Genomic DNA, 20,587 nt, shown 5'->3' with positions numbered 1-20,587 from the left:
TCCCCCACTTTTTAGGGTAAAAGTGAATATTTTTAGGAGAATAGAAGGGACATGATTGCATCTAATTACAAAATATGTCAAGAGTCAAAATTTAGCTGCTTTCACAAGTATGCAGTACACTATATGTTGTAATTCAATCATTTTTCCCGTTGAACTGCAAAAAGAAGGCTCAAAAGAACTTTTTAAATATTATCCCCCCCCTCTTTTAAAATCCTGTATCCGCCCCTTATTATGGTTTATTCCATTTTGACCCCTCTTCCCCTCTTACCATCTTGATATCAACGAACGCCATCACTCTTCTGGTGTGCTATCCTCTCTTCTAGAAAGAGAAAATTATGTTATTAAGAGAGAATTATTTTCGTATGTCAAGCGGTGAGCGCCAAGAACTATTTTCTTGAAGAAAGGCTGTTGTACAAGGCTAAAATCTCGTTATTCAGAAAGTTTAACTTGTTTTAGAAGCGGAGATGACCGATGAAAGTGGAATCAAAGTGTTAACCCAAAGCAAAAATGTTATTTGAAAATGAGGTTTAGGCCTTCATTTGCTTATTTCCCATATATTTTCTATAAAAAAAACTGACAAAGCAACATTCTAACACAAATGCAACAAGACATCTTTGTACAATTGAAAATACCGCTTCAAACAAGCATTTTATCATAGTACATCAGTGTCTAACTGTTAAAAAAGGTTTTGAGTGTTAACCCAAAACGAAAATGGGAATCAAAACTCATACGAAAGTCTTGTGTTTGGCGCTTTTTGCCATTATTGCTCGTTTTTAAAAACAATTTCCTCTTAAAATAATTTATTTCGAGGTTGAAAAAAAAATGAGTCGAGTTGACATTGCAGAGCATTTTGGGGCTGTTTAAGGAGGCAAAATAAAAGCCATCATGGAAATAAATGAGAATAAACTTTTTAAATTCCTGGATTTTCCACCATAAATTAATCGCGTACTACTGTTTCAGAAAACGTTGACGGTGCGAGATCTAAGATTGCCAATCTGAGGGTAAACGGTATTTTTGTGTTTTTATTTTTTCTGATTAAATTACGGTGTAAAAGCGGGGAATTCTCCTTTTCGGCGCAAGCCGTCACGTGGCATAGACTTGTTTTGAATTGTGTTACGGTCACCAAAACGTTCGGACATTGTTCTCGAATTTCCGTACAAATGTACTGGCTTTAAATGAGCTATTTACTTGCTTAGTTTTCTAACACAAGTAAGAAATAATTTTTCTAGCTTGATTGAAGCTTTTCTTACTGCTGTTAAGAGAGCTAACTAAAGAAATCTATCTACATTTTTTCTTTAAAGTTAGTGAATTTGTATGGAAATCCGAGAACGATGTCCGAACTTTTTGATGACCGTAACACAATCCAATCTAGTGCCGAAAAGGTGAATTTGTTTCTGATTCAACAGCCTATTCTATAATTTTGTATGCATTCGCCCGCACGCGTTGCGAGGGATTCCCGATCTGTGGTTAATATGCTTGATGACGTTACATATTATTCAATTAACTTAAACAATATACAGTTCGTAGAATCAGACACATCTAACATTTCGTAGTGATCTTGTTAGCTGAACTTTGGGCTGCATCGACATGTGAAAGACGTCAAAATACAGAATTGGTACGAAGGTTTTTCTGCGAATTGTTTTGTTTTAACTTTTTAATACTGACTTTTAAGTTTCAGTTTCCGAACTTAACCAAAAAGTCACCTTGAACTGCTTCATACGACATTGAAATACAGAAGAAACAAAAAGGAAGTTAAATTCTACGGATTTTTAAAACCAGGAAATGGTGGAAGAAAGAAAAAATCTGAGTAAGAAATTTCTCAGGAAATTAAAATTATTGAAATAATCGTCAAATCATCAAACACAAAAAGGTAAAGAAAGCTTGGTTGAGTCTATCAATATGGTTATTTTAAACGTTATCACTTGAAAACTTATATTTTATTCATGACTGCGGGTGCACTAGTATAAACTATTCCTCTTCAACGTTAAACAATGCGGTTTTGTCGGTAAAACATCCTACTTTTCATAAAAACAAAAAATTATAAAATAGAATCCTCTGTACAGCAGTTATTTTAGAGCGCGCTCACCTTGTATTTACGTCACTGATGACGTCATAATCACTAATATTTGCAGAATTTTGAGCGGAAAGACTCACGAATTAAGAAGCTCGACTAATAACAAGTTTTTCTCACAAGATTATTCATTGCAACCGAATTCCAAGTATTTATGTTTAGGAATTGTTTGATTCTGAAAAAATAAAGAAAGCGGTTTTATCGGTAAAACGTTATAATTGTGATAAAAACAAAAAAAAAACAAAAAAAAAAACAACCTAAAAATAGAATCCTCTGTAGGCGGTCACCATGTACTTATGTCACTAATAATAATCGCTGTTTTTCTTACGAATTATTCCTCGCAACCAAATTTTACAAGTATTTATCTTTAGGAATTGTTTAACTCTGAAAAAAATAAACAAAGCGGTTTTGTAGGTAAAACATCATAATTTTGAGAAAGTGCTCGCACTAAACCCGTGAAGCAAATACTAATTTTTTAGTACTAAATAGTGATATCAAACAATAGGAAACAAAGGATTCTGTATGAATTATTACTAATTAGTACTAAATATAAAAACACTCTAAAAACAAAACAAAAAATCTAAAATAGAATAGACACTTTTCGAGTTCCAAATTACCGCTGTGTATCTTGATTACAGACTCATTCACTCAGGCTAAGCCTCGATTTTGTGTAGAATATGCACGTGTCCCAGTCAAGGTCCGTCAAGTTTCAAAGTGTTTGTATTGTTGAAGTTGTGCATTTTTTACTTTACCGTTGGTATTTGTGAATATTTTGACACTGATTCGAAGCTAAGCCTGAGCAAATGAGTCTGTAATCAAGGAACACAGCGGTAATTTGGAACTCGAAAAGGGCCTATTCTCTGTACAGCGGTTATTTTAGAGCGCGCGGAGCTCGTAATTACGTCACTGATGATCTCACAATCGCTAATTTACTTGTCTTAGAGATATTTGAGTGGAAAGACGCTTGAATTTAAGTAGCTCGACTAATAGCAAGTTTTTCTTACAAGATTATTCATCGCAACCAATTTTTACAAGTATTGCCTTTAGGGATTATTTGATTCTGAAAAAGAGTGTTTATTCAGTCATTTTTCGTGTTGTTTGTTAGAGATGGAACAAAAGGCCAAGCGTGGTTTGATGAACCTTGGTGAGTAAAATAATAGGTCCTTTGCAGCTCAGTAATCACGTGCTGATTAATTCACTGAGAGCAAATGAATGAACATCTTGATTCCCATGGGTGAAATATACAGGTGAGCAAACAAACTTTCTACAACCTGTTTCGAGAGATCGTAATAAAACTACATTTCGTAACACACTGGATACACATGTTTTCATTCAGTTCTTTACAAGTAGCTAAAACGAATCACCAATTTAATATAAAAACATAAATTTTGCATTCCAGTACAGACAAGTGATCGTTAACTGCAAAGGGCCTATTGATAGAAGTGCTTCAGCAATCAAATACAATCACGTGATCATTCATGATACAGTCACGTTATATTCTAGATACACACACCCAGAAGCTTTCTTTTACATCTCGTCCACTCATTTCTTAAAGTTTCTTTTTGTATCGTTTCAGAATTTCTGTGCAAAAGACAGTTAATAGACAAGGTCGAGGTAAATATAGACCTCTTTACCTTGGCCGTAATGTCTTCCTATTTCAGACCACGTGTCATTCCCTAGAGTATAATTTCTTTATTTAACGGTTGTGCACGAGAAGACAAAACGGATACGACTCTAACGAATAATTTCATTTTAAAGAGAATGACAAGTGGTTTGAAATGGGAAAACATTACGTCCAAGGTAAAGAGATCTATTAAAATAGATGGATTAAAATACCAACTTAAGCGACGTGAATTCAGTCAATCAAACGATCGACAAACAAAAAATCTGAAAAAAAAATTAAGTTGGGTAATTTTCCTCATGCGATGTTTCTAACAAAAGAAATGTTTTTGTTATTTAGGAGCACGAAAAATTGCTGAGCACGCAGGTTACTCGACTTAAGAAAGCAAAACGGAACCTACAGTTCCAAAGGGTAAGAACAAAATGTCATATTGAAAGTGAGCTATCAAACTGAATGAGATAATGAGAATAAAAAATGAAAAAACATTCAATAGAAAGACGAGAAACAACCAATCTGTATCCTGTTGTCAAAGTTGCACTATATATAGTTTGTATGAAGCGTAATCTTGCGGTTCATTGATTACCCACAAGCACTTGGCGCGCAAAGCCTTTGTACAGATTCTAACTTTATTCTTACAGTTCTATAGCAGTGCTATTAGGCAGATTAAGATTCCCGTTTTTCCTTCCCGCAAACGGCAAACGTGACCACGTTTTCATTGTTTCCCTACATTTCACTTTACCTTTTGCAAACTTTCTGGACAAAGACAAGTATTCTTTTGTTTATTTACTACTTGGAGATTTTTGCGATTCCTTTTCACTAATTTTAAAGAATTTTTTAATGGTCAACTGACGTTTCACGTTTGCCGTAAACGAGAATCTTAAACTTTCTATTAACTTTATTTTTACTCCGATAAAGACTACGTCCGAAAAATCAGAATTTTGTACGAATTTTCTTACAACTTGTTCATTAAAGCTGAGTTTACCGGACGAATTGCTAACCGTTAAAAAAATTGACCTATAAATACCATTTACCAGAAACCTTCTATTTCACTGTATTAAAATACGTTCGAACCGGATCCAAAGTTTGCACGGCTAGGCGTATGGAATTTTCTTTGGATAGCTCAGTCCCGTGTTAACGGAGCCCCTAAACGTACAAAAATTAAAATTGTCCGTTACCGTGTAAAAGCAGCCGAAATTATTTTTGTTAACTTGTTGTATAACACATAATATGAAATCACAGCTAGTAACCACTGATTGTCAACATTATCTTTCTATGACGATTATTAATACTGTAACCCTTGTATTCTTGTAGGAAGAAATTAAGGAATTGAACGACGAGTTGCGAAGGTTAGATCTTTTTCTCTTCGTTACATTAAAAAGTAATTAATTGATTGATTAATGATTGATAGACTAGTTGGTTGGTTAAATAAAAGGACAAATGGACAGTAGGGCGAACGAACGGATAAATGGATAGACGGATGAATAAAGATCCTTAAAAAGAGTCGTACAGTGTCTCGAAGGAGGTTCTGAATCCTGAAGCACGCGCTATTTCTTTCCGAAATCCCGCTTCCCGCGATATCAATTCAGAGCGAAGATTACAGAAGTGTGGAGAAGCACTCTGCTACGCGTCGCACAGGGGGCAGAAGGGGGACACTTATCTTCCCTTGTTATATTATTTATCGCTGTACATAATATGAGTAAGCTTGAACCCGCGTCAGATAACGGGCACTAGAATGCGCGCTAAGCCTTAGACCTAACGGTTGCAGTTATTTTGCCGTCAAGCAACCGTTAGGTCTAAGGCTTAGCGCGCGCATTGTAGCGCGCGGTATCTGACGCGGGTGCAAGCTTTTTTCCTAGTTTCCCGGTTCCCGCGCTATATTTAGGCTTTAGAATTGCTAGTGTTGGCTGCTGTAATCAGCTAGATGTGCGAGGGGAGGGGAGGGGAGGGAGGGGAGGGGAGGGAGGGGAGGGGAGGGAGGGGATGGTTGATACATGTTCCATACATTAGTCCCTATCAGTAGTCTACACTTTCCTGAAATAGTAAAGAAAATGATTTTTTTTTTCAGACTGAAACTCGAAAACAAACATTTGCAGGTAAGAAAAAACTGAACACTAAAAATAAATAATTGAGGAATAGAAAATAAAATGGCGATAAAGAACGAAAAAGAAAAGTTAATAAAAATTATATAAAAGCTTATCGAAAATAAAGTGGATACTGAAGAGGGTCGTCCTTCACGAATTTGCAAGATGTGATCCTATTGGAGGGCACACATGTGTAGAACAATAGTAAACGATGACTTTTCCCCAACCCCGCCCCTAAACCTAACCGATGACAGGGGACGTCGCAAATTCGTGAAGTCTAACCCACTGAAGGGTCGTCCTTCACGAATTTGGAAGATGTACTGAAGGGGTTCAGAGGCAATTTTTAAGAGTTTATAAATGTACAAACTTACGAGTTGCTTGATTTGCCTTCTTATTCACTTGTATTTAATAAACACACCAACGCGGTCCCAACTAGTACCCGCCTAGTCATTGGAGTAAAGTCATTAATCTCATGAAATAGATATTAGACTAATACACATTAGTAGACCCTAATTCCATTGTTTTCTTTTGTGTCTATTTGACTAGAGTGAAGTCACTAAACCTGTGCAATAGATATTAGACTAATACACTTTAGTAGACCCTAATTCCATTGTTTTCTTTTGTGTCTATTTGACTAGAGTGAAGTCACTAACCCGTGCAATAGATATTAGACTAATACACTTAAATTGACCCTAATTCCATTGTTTTCTTTTGTGTCTATTTGACTAGTGTGAAGTCACTAAACCCGTGCAATAGATATTACACTAATACACTTTAGTAGACCCTAATTCCATTGTTTTCTTTTGTGTCTATTTGACTAGAGTGAAGTCATTAAACCCGTGCAATAGGTATTACACTAATACACATTAGTAGACCCTAATTCAATTGTTTTCTTTTGTGTCTATTTGACTTTACACTTGCAAAATATAATAATAGCTTTCTCACTGTTAACAGACTATATTAATAAGAGAAACAGATGTAGAAGAACAAGACATGACCGAGGTAAACTAAATTGTATGAAAGAATATTCAATATTAAAATTTTTGAAAAATACTGAGTATTGAAATTTTTATTTAGATGTTGATGAATGATTTCAGAGAGGAAAGGAGAAATTCCATGAGGTAAGTACTTTTATATTAACTGTTTGTGTTATGTTATCCATTCATGCATCCATCCATCCACCCATGCTTCCATCCATCCATCCATCCATCCATCCATCCATCCATCCATCTATCCGTCCGTCCGTCAGTCCGTCCGTCCATTTCCTATTTAAATTTCCTCTCTCTATTAGACTATAGCACTCCTACAAACATTCGTCAATCGACCTCTTTACTTCTATATAGGTCGTAATATTTTTCCAAATCAGAACCACGTCATTCTCTTAAGAATAAGATCCTTTGTTTGAGTTGTATCCATATTCATGTGTCTTCTCATGTGCAACTACCAAACAAAGAAATGATACTCTAGGGAATGACACGTGGTCTGAAATGGGAAAATATTACACCCAAGGTAAAGAAGTCTGTACCTTATGCACTAAATGTTAATGATTCCCGTTCAACGTATATTTTAAAGCTTGGAGCACTCCTTGATGGTGACAAAGTGGGAATTGACAGAAAAAATAGAGGTTTGTATATAAACTAAGACAATACAAATAATTATGACCATAACTAATATACCTTTGCCTTTTGCTCCTTATCTCCCATGTGGCCAGCTCAGCCTCAACTCTCGACTATTTTTTAAATATAATGTATTTTTTCTTTAAAAAATATAATGTACGATTGATATCGTAACTAACCTCATTCAATAGCTGATATAGAGTACAAACACTATGTGTGTAACATAAATACCACTAAATACTGCTAAATTATGCTAATCCTATTGTTTTCTATTGTTTAATTAGCACTATTTACTACTAAATAGTGCAAAGTGTTGCACACTTCTAGTGTTTGTACTCTACCTTGATATGTTTAATAAATATAGTAAATGTCTTCTTATTTATCTCACAGTCTAAGGGCCTTTAAATCTACATGTATTTTTCTCTGAATGAGTTCCCCCCCCCCCCCCCCCCCCCGTCCCCTTAAAGGTTTTTATTTATTGCTTAATACTGCTCGATTTAAACATATCTTACAGGATTTGAAAGACCTTTCTGAGCAGGTCAAAGAAAAAGATCAAAGGTTGGTCATATTTGAGTGAGTACATCAACAACCTGGTATTATGATAATCATTTTTTGTCTTGACGATGACTCGCAGGTACAACAAACAAATGGAACAAATAAAGATACAGATAAAAGACTTAGAAGCGAGAGAGCAAAGGTGAGAGTTGATCATAAGTTAGCACGGAGCTAAGTAACTGATCAACTCACAAATCTATGACTGTTTGACTGACCAACTACTGACAACCGACTGTCCAACTGACTGACTCTTTGACTAACTGACTGACTGACTCAATAAATGACTGAATGACTGACTGACTGACTGAATAACTGACTGACTGACTGACTGACTGACTGACTGACTGACTGACTGAATAACTGACTGACTGACTGAATGAATGAATGAATGACTGACTGACTGAATGAATGAATGACTGATTGACTGACTAATTGACTGACTGACTGAATGAATGACTGACTGACTGATTGACTGACTGACTGAAGTCTCTCCCTCAACTAATGAAAACTGTTCGTTAATATTTTTTTCATTAAAAAAATTATTTCTAGGAATCGAGAATGGATAACTAAAAGAGAAAACTCGCTGTTCGATGCCAAGGTATATCTATCTTTGGGGTGCATGTTACGTCATAGCCGCCATCTTGGTTGACTTTACAAAGCATTCCTCATTAGCTTCTCTTGTTAGATCAGCCAAGATGGCGGCTGTTTCATTGTTATTTATATCTCAAGGGAATTTTCGGGCACGTGGTTGCAATACAAGAATAGAATATATTAGGACCACAGGGATCCCAGGAAGTTATTTCTTGCTACAGACGAATATCACCTCATACTTATTACATGTTCTTGATCTATTTTCAAGGAGAGTGTCCTGGAACTAGAGGAAGAACTACAAGAAAAAGACCGGTACCTGATATTTGTAAAAATAATAAAATAGTAAAATGTAGAAGAAAGATATGATATGAAAATATTCTCAAATTATTTTTTGTAATTGTTTTTCATAGAATAATTGAAAATCTGAAAGACGAGCTGAACGACAGAGAAAAGTAAGTTGAAATATTTTGGATTAAACTGTAATATTGTTGTAAAATTATGCTACAGCTACAGCAACAGTAGAAGAAGCAGCGACTGCGTAGCAACAATAACAGCGACAACAACAACGGTAACAATAACAACAACAGCAACAACAGCAGCAGCAACAGCAACAACAACAGCAGCAACAACAACAGCAGCAACAACAACAGCAACAACAACAGCAGCAACAACAACAGCAGCAACAACAACAGCAGCAGCAACAACAACAGTAACAACAACAGCAACAACAACAACAGCAACGACAACAGCAACACAACATCAAAACAGAAATTTTGTAGACAAACCATTAAAGGTGCGTCTTGTTTTCGATAGAATAATTGAAGATTTCAAAGATGAATTTAACAAATTCAATAGTACTGAAAAGGTAAGAGTAGAAAAAAATTCTTACAATTCTTCTCAATCAATGTTGGACGCGCATTAAGATCTATCTCTGAAGTAGAATGTGGTTGCGCATCTGATTGGCCAATTTTCACTACCGTGAAGCTTCGCGCGCTGACCGAATTTCATTTACTTTTCTAGGTTTCTGCAAGTACGAACGCAAACAATGATGTCCAGGAAGCCAGCCTCAGACCATCCTGGTCAAGTGTTCGATGGGCTGCACAAGTCATGGTCAAGAACATCATCTACCTTCAAAAGCATCTCTACTAGTTCAAACAACACACAAGATTGAGTAGCATTGATCAGAAAACAAACTAAATTCCCTCGCAATGTCATAAAATTTATCTTGCATTAGTTTTATAATGTATTTGTTAATTTGTAACAAATTATATTTAAGTATAGATTTAAAAATCCATCATCTTCTGAATAATCATGAGGTTAGTTCATTAGCGAGTGTCACATACTTGTATTAGTGTCATCTACAATCATGCGCACCAAGACACAGTTCCACTGACGTTTAAAGACATGCGCAACACGGTTGAGCATTGTTCAGTCATGCGCAATGGTTCTTAGATCATCTATCGGCCAATCTCGTACCCAGAGCCTGCGTTTCTTTCGGCCTGCGGCGAAGAACGATGGCTCTGGCATAATCCATTTTTGGCGCATGCGCAACTTTCCGGAAGTGAAACATAATCAATGAAAATCATGCTTTCAAACCTGCTTTCAAACAGAGTTCTGTGTTTACTTCCGATCAAAATAAGAATTAGAAATCGGGAACATATTTTTTTATTTTTTGCAAGTCTTTTAACGTATACGCTCTTATACCGGAAGTCCAAGATATCCTGGTCTCAAAAAATGGATTATGCCAGAGCCCTCGTTCTTCGCCGCAGGCCAAAAGAAACGCAGGCTCTGGGTACGAGATTGTCTATCGGCAAAAGAGAAGTGGAGTTCCCAAATCTGAAGCCGTAATCAGTAATTTATCAAAAGCTTGTTTAATAATTTTATCTAATACGACGAAAGCAAATCATATCAGTCTATTTTGAACTTGTCGAAGTTCGGTTTCAGTTTTGAAATAATAAGGGTAAAACAAGCTTTGAATTATGAGCAAATTGTTCTACAATAAAGTATCATGTTTTTGAAAATTGTTTTACGAGTTTATAGATTGTGACAGTTAGATACTGATAAAGAGACGTGGGGATTTACGGACCTACACTAAAACGAATAGATTTTCAACATAAAATGGAAGTTAAACTTAAGCAATAGAGGCTTTGTACCATCACGTGATGGTAGCCATGACAGGAAGCAGGCACAATTGAATCTGGTCTAATCTGATTTATATGAGAAAAAATTCAGTTTCCCAGGGGAAAACGACTCTATTGTTTTGCCTCCTGTCATGGCTGCCATCACGTGATGGCGCAAAGCCTCTATTACGACGAAGGGAGACGAATGGTGAACTGGCAATGATAGATACCTTTTTAACACCTTGAACAATTATTCACGTCTCTATCACTGCAAGCTCACCGTTCGTCTCCCTTCCATGCAAAGGTACAGCTATCTTTCAAGATGGCGCCGTGATAGTGAACTGTGAAGCCGGATTTGTCAACTGGTCTGTTAAAGTGAGAGTGTCTTTATTGGGCCCGCGAAACGTTGTATAAATAGTGACTACAAGTCAAAGTAAAACGAAAGAAACAAAGGAATTACTACTGTGTATTACGTTGACTATTTCACGGACAAAGTGAAATCACTTATAATAAAATATAATGGGATTGTCGGTAACTTGTTCGAGCGCTGCATGTGAAGGTTACACACCGCTTGAACGATTATCCTACGCGTTGTTTTCCTTATTCATTACGTTGTCAAACACTGAAATATTAATTTGTCTGGTTGATATGTCTATCGCGCAAACAACCAGAATAGGACGTTTGCACGATGGAGTCATTGAATTCTACTACCAGATTTCCTTGTACACTTTCTTTTGTTCAGTTAATCAGCACAATTTTCTTACAACCTCGCGCAGTAATTGCTTAATATGTCACGCGATTAGAACTAGTCTCGTGAGCAAAATAACACCGAAGTATTAAGGCTTATTTATCCAATAGACCTGTCAAGCTTTGTCATTTCAGATCATATATCATTGTTTTGGAAAAAAAGATTCTTCGCTTGAGTTGTATCCATATTCATGCGTCTTCTCATGCAGAACCGTTAAACCAGGAAATGATACTCAGTCTCTAGGCTTGAAACGTGAGCCTAAACAGGAAAACATTACGCTAAAGCCAAAAAAGTGTTTTAACAGTTTGACAATTGTGTTAGGAGGAATCAACAATGTACGAAAACTTTGGAGTAGTTATGTCTGTAAGTATTAATAATAATAATAATAATAATAATAATAATAATAATAAAAAATAATAATAACAACGAAAACGATAATGATAATAATAATAATAATAAATAGTAATACTAATAATAGCAATAATAATAATAATAACAACGATAACGATAATGGATAATAATAATAATAATAATAACAATAATAATAATAATAATAATAATAACAATAATAATAATAATAATAATAAATAATAATAATAATAACAATAATTATAATAATAATGATGATAATAATAATAATAAATAATAATAATAACGACGATAACGATAATGATAATAATAATAATAATAAACTTCATTTCAAGAGGGAACATTTAACAGTTAACACCGACGAACTTATAGCCCTCATTAAATATGACGGGTTCAAGCTCAAACAGTCATATGAACCAAATATTTCATCAGCCATAATCATTAATTATTAAGTAATTAATGTCTTCTCACGGCACAACCGTTAAACAAAGAAATGATACTCTACTCCTGAAGCATGGACTGAAATGGGAAAAGATCGAACCGAGTGATTATTTCATCATGAGGATAACATTAATTTGGGTCGTATTATAATATTTTTCGTATTTTTTATGTCTGTTCGGTTTCCTTCATCAAACATCATTGACAGTAGTTACTGGTAATACCAGTTATACGCCATCAGAAAAAATATTCCCACGCTTTATTAATAGAGAAATAGTCATGGAATGAATCATAGACATTGCAATCCTGGAAAACACAACATCGAAGGAAGAGACTTATTGGAAACTCAAAGTATTCTCTAGATAATAATCATGTGTTTTTTGTGGCTTTTTGGTCTTCTTTCTCTCACTGGTAAGACCTCTATTTGACATAGATATTATTTTTAATTGCAACATCCTCAGACATCTGAAAAATCACTAAGAGATGTATAAATTTAGAATTTTTGAATATAGTAGCACCAGAACTCTCATAGATAATGGGGATCAAAATTAGAAAAATTTGTACGGATTTCTGAGATCTGGCCTATATGGCCTTGTTTTCGTGAATTCGTAAAGCCGGTTTAAACGGTACGATTTTCGCCTACAACTATCGTATACAACACGCTCGCGCCATCCTACAACTCGGGCCGTAGCTTGTGAATCAAGCCTACAACACGCCTACGACAGACGCGAGCGTGTTGTATACGATAGTTGTAGGCGAAAATCGTACCGTCTAAACCGGCCTTAAGGAATTTTTCATATCTTTTTCAATCGTCCACATTTTACTTTGATTAACCATTTCTTCGTATGAAAGAAGAAATTTCTAAGAACACTTAGATTTTAAAACTCTATACTAATGAGCTGCTGACAATACCACTATTGCAAATTTTCTCGCTTTCTGATTGGTCTAAAGTCGGGGAACAAGGAAGGAATACCGATAAATTACGTCAGCCAACCACGCGCGCGCTTGATAACATGTTTTTCTGTAGAATCTCCCCTTGTTTTTATAGTAAAATCGTTAATTTTCTGTAGTCAAACAAATTTTCCGTATATATTCACCTTATTGAAACAACTACTCACACAAATGAATGAATATTTTCTGCAAGCGAACAGCCTCTATCTAGTCTCTATAAAGCTAAAGTGCTTTTTGTAACAATCTTATTTCTACGTTAAAAGATTACTAGTACTTTATGATGAAAATATATATGTAATATTAATGAGATTTCTCTGAGCTCTTGTTTCATGTGGTTGGCCACGAATCATTTCATTGCAATAATATTTCTGTGACGATTCTTTTTTGTTATTCTATTTAAAGGTTTTTTGTCATTTATTGACTCTACACCTTTGCCCAGGCAGAGAGGTAAATGAGTATTGCTATATCTATTCTTATCAATTCAAGATATCTAGGTGGTTGAAAGTGATGTTTGATTGTGGTGATGATGGTGGTAATGATAATGACGATAATGGTTGATGATGATGACGTTGATGATATTGATCATAAAGATGGTTGATGATGATGACGTTGATGATATTGATCATAAAGATGGTTGATGATGATGACGTTGATGATATTGATCATAAAGATGGTTGATGATGATGACGTTGATGATATTGATCATAAAGATGGTTGATGATGATGACGTTGATGATATTGATCATAAGATGGTTGATGATGATGACGTTGATGATATTGATCATAAAGATGGTTGATGATGATGACGTTGATGATATTGATCATAAAGATGGTTGATGATGATGACGTTGATGATATTGATCATAAAGATGGTTGATGATGATGACGTTGATGATATTGATCATAAAGATGGTTGATGATGATGACGTTGATGATATTGATCATAAAGATGGTTGATGATGATGACGTTGATGATATTGATCATAAAGATGGTTGATGATGATGACGTTGATGATATTGATCATAAAGATGGTTGATGATGATGGAATGATGCTGTTTGTGATTGTCGTGATGATAGTGCAAAGGTTAGAGATGTTAATGGTTCATGATATTGATTGCGATATATATGGTTCAAAATCGCATGAATTATTCATAAGTCTTTGATCCAATTGGACCGACCATACTCGCCACATGCATAAAGTCTTCTTCATCATTAGCCTTTACATAAAGAATACTAGAGAGAATGACTTCTTTCAAGAGATAACGTTGAAACAAATTTAAATGATGGCTTAGAGCCTTATCAAGGTCAGTCTCGAGTACGATCATAGCCGACCTACAAAACCTCGTTTAGTTTTGTCCGTTATGCTGTCTTCAACTTGCAATACAATCTCGAACCGATAGCCTACGTTTCTTCTGGCCTGCGGCGAAGAACGAGGGCTCTGGCATAATCCATTTTTTGAATACTAGAATTTCTTTGACTTCCGGTATAAAGGCACATGCGTTAAAGGTCTTGCCAAAAATTCAAAAATATCTTTCCGATTTCTAATTTTTATTTTGATGGTAAGTAAAAACAGATCTCTGTTTGAAAGCATCATTTTCATCGATTATATTTCCCTTCCGGAAAAATTGCGCATGCGCCAAAAAATGGATTATGACAGAGCCCTCGTTCTTCGCCGTAGACCAGAAGAAACGCAGGCTCTGAGTACGAATTGTATTGCAACGATACGAGAGAAAAATGTTTGCGCATGGGTGCATTTCAGCACGTTTTGTAAAGAATTTAGAAGAGTTTGAGTGAGAAAATAAATTTTTGTTTTCTCCAAGTATACAAAAGCGTTCGAGAGTATACTTTTGTCACACCAAGATACTGTATTAACAAACTCAATATGAAAGAATTAGCCTTAAGTTTCAAGCATGGACACTAAGTTTTGGCACTTTTTTGTGAATTCATATTTATCAGGCATGTTTGAAAGTCAAATTTACATATGTTTTTGGTAATTTGCATACGAATTCAGAGCATGCGCAGACGTTTTTCACTCGTGTCATTGCAACAGCCTTTTTTGGACTCACTGCGCATGACAACGATGTACAAACCCTGTCAAAGTATAAAACTCCATGTTTGTAAAAATCGCCCCAATTGGATTAAAGACGTATGAATAATTCATGAGTTTTTAAAGCTGTTTAGTAAACTAGGTAAACTAGTAGCTTGTGTTTTATCAGGTCTAAACCTACTCAGCTGTACCTCGTGCTTTTAAACCTGAAACACTCTATAACTCGTTTTATCAAACAGTACTTATAAGCCCCGTTTACACTAGCGATTTTTGTTGCGATTTTTTTGCGATATTGTCCATAATAAATAATGGTAAAGAATTTACTTGTAAAGTTTTTTCAGGATACCAAGATTTTCCTAGACGAACGTCTCTTTTGAAGGATGAGACAAAAGATTTCATATTTCCGAAAATTGCCACAAAAATCGCCGCAAAAATCGTCAATGTAAACGGGGCTATAGAGGTCTTGACAGTGATAAAAGCGATGATCAATGCTAGTTTTGGAAAATTAATTCATTTTTTTGACACTCAGCCCCTGGTGATGCCCTTCCTATCATTGCTGCTGGACGCCACATATTCAAACCCCAGCTTGGCAGTCGCCTGGTGATCGATTGCAGTGCCACAGGTAACCCAAATCCTGTATTGTCCTGGACAAAAAGAGGAGAGGAAAGTCCCCAACCTGTCTTGAAGATGCCGCAATTCGTCACCCAAAAGAAGACCGCTAAAGGGCTTGAACTGGTATTCAGCAATATTTCGAGGGAACATGATGGAGTGTATTATTGTGTAGCCAGCAATAGGGCTGGCTATGATAGGAAGATAGTTTTCGTACGACCATTGAGTAAGTATATGGATCGACGGATTGATGGAGGGATGGATAAATTTATCGGTGGATGAGTGGATGGATGGATGGATGAATTTATGGGTGGATGAGTGGATGGGTGGATGAATGGATGGGTGGGTGGATGAATGGATGGATGGGTGGATGGTTGGAAGGCAGTATTTTCATAAAATGATTCACTACCAGGCATTTTTGCAATTATAGAGTCTGTAAAGAACTTTTATCTCGTGAGCTGTAAAATGTTCTCATCACTTCCGGTGGCGCAATTTTTGCTTCCAATGCCGGCTCGATCGTAGGCATCCGTTAAATACTGATGTTGAAAACAAGCTCGGGACACCCCATTTTTCATTTCTTTTTTGGAATTAGTATTTAATTTTACTTTTTAAAAATGTAGTTTAAAGAAAATTCAATTTCCTTTGGACACCGAAACGTCGTTATTCGAACTATTATTAATTGTTATTATTAATTGTATCATTCAAAAAAAAAAGGAAAATGCATGATGTATAATGAGATAATATGAGATTGATTATTTTACAAGAACGCGAATAAAATAAATATAGTATTAAATGCCATTTTTAACACCATATTTAACAGACTCTTTCCTTTATTCTCTTAGTACCCTCTCCTAGATCTCAATCTCCAATGGTAAGTCTACTACAACACAGGGTAACGGTGAATAGCGGTGATACAGCTGTAATCCTCATATTTACGAAGAACACCCCGAAAGGAACGAGTGTCATTTGGAACTTACCACAACAGTTCAATACAAATGACAGAAGACTTGGGAAAAACGAGTTCTTCAATAAAAACCTCGAAGGAACAGGGTATATGTATATTAAAAGCGTAACTGCTCGAGATGCTGGGGCGTACAGATGTACCGTGCGAACGCCAGATGGATTATCTACTACCGTAAAGTTCACCGTTAGAGTTGGTAATGCATATTGTATTGATAGATTCATTTATCGTAGCGATAGAGGTGAGAGATCTCACCAAGGCGACCCTGGTTCGATTCCCGAACTTGGTGTCGTATGTGATCGAGTAGAGTTGCATTTTGGTTCTCTCCTGTGCTTCGAGGGTTTTTCTTTCGGGTTCTCCGGCTTTTCCTTCCTCATCCTAATCATCTTCTTAACTCCAGGGCCCGGTTGTACGAAGGGTGGATAGCGCTATCCGACGGATAAATCTTATCCAGTGGATAAAATTTATTGGATGAAAGCATCGACTTATCCACTGGATAAGGATGTATCCATCGGATAGCGCTATTCCACCCTTTGTACAACCGGGCCCAGCAGAACTAATCCACTGTTTTCCCATTTCAGACCACGTGTCATTCCCTAGAGTATCATTTCTTTGTTTAATGGTTGCGCATGAGAAGACACATGAAGTTGGATACAATTCAAATAAAGAATCTTATTCTCAAGGGAATGAAACGTTGTCTGAAATGAGCAAAATATTACGCCCAACTGGATTTACTCCATTGAAATTCAGTTGATGAAGAAGCACTCTAGGGAAATTCTAACGTTAAATATCATATATTACTTATTCTTTCTATTATCTATTATACTTTTACTCTTTTGTCTAGCTTGGGCGTAATTTTTGTTTGTTTCATTCTCCAGAGAATAAGATTTTTGTTCTTAGTTGTATCCATATTCATGCCTTCTCATATGCGATCATTAATTAAAGAAAATAGAGGTTTTGCACCATAAATAAATAAAATAAATTAACTTTGTTTATAGAGGATAACACTTTACAGTAATTCAACTGATAAACTTGTGGTCCTCTGTTAACGTCTCTAGCTAATTAGGGACGAGACCGCCATTAACGTGATCATGCGAGCCACGTGAAGGTCTAACCATTTGCAGATGTAATTACAAAGGCAGCACCTTCTCCTCAGTTATTTTAAGACCCTGAGTGTTGGTCTGGCTGAGGCTTGAACCAAGACCTCCCGCACAACAGTCCAACGCTCTTACCAACTGACGGCAGCCATGTTTGATGGCAGGAACAATATAATCGTTATACATGAGAAACAACAAAATTCTCAAGAGCAAAGGGATTTTATTGTTCTGCCATCTAACCACAAGCAGCCCAAGCCGTTATATTGGCCTTGGACACGTGATGGTGCAAAACCTTTATAATACTCTAGCTTGGAATTGGAAAAATATGGCCATACATGCACTACATCATACATCACTAACTTCATCTCGTCTTCTCTTCTCTTCTCTTCCCTTCCCTTCATTTCTCTTCATTTCTCTTCATTTCCCTTCCCTTCCCTTCCCTTCCCTTCATTTCTCTTCATTTCTCTTCATTTCCCTTCCCTTCCCTTCCCTTCCCTTCCCTTCCCTTCCCTTCCCTTCCCTTCTCTTCTTTTCTTTTCTCTCCTCTCCTCTCCTCTCCTCTCCTCTGATCTCATCTATCCATTTATTTAACCAACCATAACTTTGTGTTTTATCTATTTCCAGAATGATACTAATAAACAAGCCTGTTTCCTTGGTGGCAATAATGCACGTAGCCTTATATGTGATGTAAATCAATGTTACCGGCTGGAGACAAGGCCGATGGAAAATAAAATATAGAAATCTGAATGAAATTGGTTGCTCATGTTTATTCTTGGTTATTATCCCTCTGACTTTTATACATGCATTGACACCAGAGAAAAAACGTTTGCGCATGCGTGCACTTCAGCACGTTTTCTAAGAATTCAATCTCGTACCCAGAGCCTGCGATTCTTCTGGCCTGCGTTGAAGAACGAGGGCTCTGGCATAATCCATTTTTTGAGACCAGGATTTCTTGGACTTCCGGTATAACAGCGCACGCGTTCAAAGACTTGCCAAAAATTAAAAATATTTTTTTCCCCCGATTTTTAATGATTTTGACTTTGATTTTGACTTCGGTTTAATTTTTACTTTGCTTATTTTGACCGTTTATATCTCACTTTCCGAAAATTGCGCATGCGCCAAAATATGGATTATGCCAGAGCCCTCGTTCTTTGCCGCAGGCAAGAAAAAACGCAGGCTCTGGGTACGAGATTGCTAAGAATTTTGAAGAGTTTTAGTGAGAAAATAAATGTTTGTTTTCCCCAAGTATACAAAACATTTAGCGAGTATACTTTTGTCAGACCAAAATATTGTATTAACAAACACAATATGAAAGAATTAGTCATGTTTATAACTCAAATTTACTTATGTTTTGACTAATTCGCATACGGATTCAGAGCATGCGCAGACGTTTTTCACTCGTGTCACATGCATCAAGAGTTCCGCGCTACTGGTCTAGGGACAGCCTCAAGAGGTCAAAAGTGGGAACATGTATTTTTCTTATCAAGCACAATTTTCATAAAGTATTCAAGAGCAAGTAGCGTTAAGCTAATTCCAAATCAAGTCTACCAAAATATAGCAATTTTTACAACCCATGTTCTCACTTCTAGCCACCCCAATAGCTCTTCACGAGCTAAAAACGGTTACTGTACTTTCTAACACTTTGAGTTGATGAAATCCTTGGGGGTTGTGTAGAGATTGCGTTACATTCTCAAGTCATAATTTTATGGACCAAATTCGATAATGTCTTAAGGACGTTCATGGGTATTGTTCGCGCGCATCCTGTCTACGCATGAATCTAATGCGCACGCGCTCATCATGATGATGTCATCTAAATATTTTGACAAGTAAAACATCATAAAAACTTCAATACTCTCTTATAGCTCTAAAAAGGCGTATATTTCGGTTTTCCGAAGTACTTTTTCATGCAGAACTTGGAAGAAAATTTTTTTTAAATTCTGACATATTTATATATATAATAGATATAAATTTTATTTTTAATTATCTTACTGTAAAGCGCATCGAGGCTCTCAGAATGTGCTATTCTCTACTCTCACCTCCCCATAATGCCTTGCGTCTTTGGGGGGTAACCAATCAAAAAACTGTCCCAAATTGAAAGGTTTCTTAATTGAATTTATACTGTAGATGCTTTTATCTGTGCAATACTGATTATCAGTTTATTCCAAGTTATTTTTGCGTGTACAGATCATCAAGAGTGTTGGTCTTACAGAAAATGTATTGACTTAAGAAAAAATGTTAAAAATTTACCCTAAACGTCTTCAAGCTTCTATCTTTTTCTGTTTTTTACTTCTTCATTTTATCTTTGGATACCAAACAAGGTATTGTCAACATTGTCTGAACAGCCTTCAGCAAAATAAGTGGGTTTTCACCCTCTGGTTACCCCCCAAAGACGCAAAGTATTATGGGGATGTGAAAGTAGAGAATATAAATACTCTTTTATTATTATCGAATCGAAATTACATATTCAGTATCCTAAGCAGCTGCTATTAGTTTCGTCACTCAACGCTCACTCCTCTAAGTAGTCCCACGCTGTGACACAACAGCAAAAGCTTAATGGATAGATTATATTTAGAAGTATAGTCCAAAGAATGTTGGTAAGGGACGAACCATTAGATAGTTGATGGGGGGTTGCTAAAATCCCCCCAAAAATATCGAGCAAGCACTTAAACCTCCAAAAAAAATATCGTGCAACCTCTTCTGCTAGAAGAAAA

At 36.1% G+C, this 20,587-nt stretch overlaps 2 protein-coding genes and 1 long non-coding RNA gene across 8 annotated transcripts in view; 2 read left to right on the top strand and 1 right to left on the bottom strand.

The window, feature by feature from the left end:
* LOC148908984 (uncharacterized) overlaps positions 1 to 20,587 on the bottom strand; it is a 56,186-nt gene that overhangs the window by 30,412 nt on the left and 5,187 nt on the right. For all 3 annotated transcript variants that reach the window (XR_016120483.1, XR_016120482.1, XR_016120481.1), the window contains exon 3: positions 269 to 319. This is a non-coding gene — a long non-coding RNA (uncharacterized LOC148908984). The remainder of the gene's footprint in view (positions 1 to 268; positions 320 to 20,587) is intronic.
* LOC116298476 (uncharacterized) lies at positions 1,519 to 10,556 on the top strand. 4 transcript variants are annotated; one of them, XM_089034704.1, is made up of 17 exons: positions 1,519 to 1,615; positions 1,679 to 1,870; positions 3,177 to 3,215; positions 3,648 to 3,685; positions 4,032 to 4,103; positions 5,004 to 5,038; positions 5,758 to 5,785; positions 6,728 to 6,775; positions 6,851 to 6,894; positions 7,346 to 7,397; positions 7,904 to 7,947; positions 8,024 to 8,086; positions 8,494 to 8,542; positions 8,804 to 8,847; positions 8,946 to 8,987; positions 9,349 to 9,400; positions 9,556 to 10,556. In XM_089034704.1, exons 3-17 carry the CDS (start codon positions 3,179 to 3,181, stop codon positions 9,682 to 9,684), a joined length of 777 nt encoding a protein of 258 aa, XP_088890830.1. In that variant the 5' UTR covers positions 1,519 to 1,615; positions 1,679 to 1,870; positions 3,177 to 3,178; the 3' UTR covers positions 9,685 to 10,556. The 4 variants fall into 4 exon arrangements, with proteins under 4 accessions (XP_088890830.1, XP_088890829.1, XP_088890832.1 ...); XM_089034703.1 differs by having other exon boundaries at positions 1,673 to 1,870; XM_089034706.1 differs by lacking the exon at positions 8,024 to 8,086 and having other exon boundaries at positions 1,673 to 1,870.
* On the top strand, positions 12,491 to 18,628 carry LOC116298478 (neural cell adhesion molecule 2). Its single transcript, XM_031706965.2, has 5 exons — positions 12,491 to 12,621; positions 13,564 to 13,608; positions 15,739 to 16,044; positions 16,661 to 16,975; positions 18,501 to 18,628. Exons 1-5 carry the CDS (start codon positions 12,582 to 12,584, stop codon positions 18,503 to 18,505), a joined length of 711 nt encoding a protein of 236 aa, XP_031562825.1. The 5' UTR covers positions 12,491 to 12,581; the 3' UTR covers positions 18,506 to 18,628.

This window comes from Actinia tenebrosa, unplaced genomic scaffold (assembly GCF_029948245.1).
Source record: "Actinia tenebrosa isolate PJP-AT-01 unplaced genomic scaffold, QUT_ActTen_1.0 PGA_scaffold2__45_contigs__length_23673736, whole genome shotgun sequence".
NCBI lineage: Eukaryota > Metazoa > Cnidaria > Anthozoa > Actiniaria > Actiniidae > Actinia > Actinia tenebrosa.
Note: the sequence above shows the minus strand (reverse complement) of the source record. Positions and strands in the feature narration are given on the sequence as shown.

What these genes read in the sequence shown, in the direction of transcription:
- LOC116298476 (XM_089034704.1), top strand. Translation starts at nt 3,179, where the DNA reads ATGGAACAAAAGGCCAAGCGTGGTTTGATGAACCTTG. An exon ending in GAAAGGAGAAATTCCATGAG is followed by an intron (nt 6,895 to 7,345) that starts GTAAGTACTTTT and finishes TATATTTTAAAG; the next exon opens with CTTGGAGCACTCCTTGATGG. An exon ending in GTCAAAGAAAAAGATCAAAG is followed by an intron (nt 7,948 to 8,023) that starts GTTGGTCATATT and finishes GATGACTCGCAG; the next exon opens with GTACAACAAACAAATGGAAC.
- LOC116298478 (XM_031706965.2), top strand. Translation starts at nt 12,582, where the DNA reads ATGTGTTTTTTGTGGCTTTTTGGTCTTCTTTCTCTCACTG. An exon ending in ACCTTTGCCCAGGCAGAGAG is followed by an intron (nt 13,609 to 15,738) that starts GTAAATGAGTAT and finishes TTTGACACTCAG; the next exon opens with CCCCTGGTGATGCCCTTCCT. An exon ending in AGTTTTCGTACGACCATTGA is followed by an intron (nt 16,045 to 16,660) that starts GTAAGTATATGG and finishes TTATTCTCTTAG; the next exon opens with TACCCTCTCCTAGATCTCAA.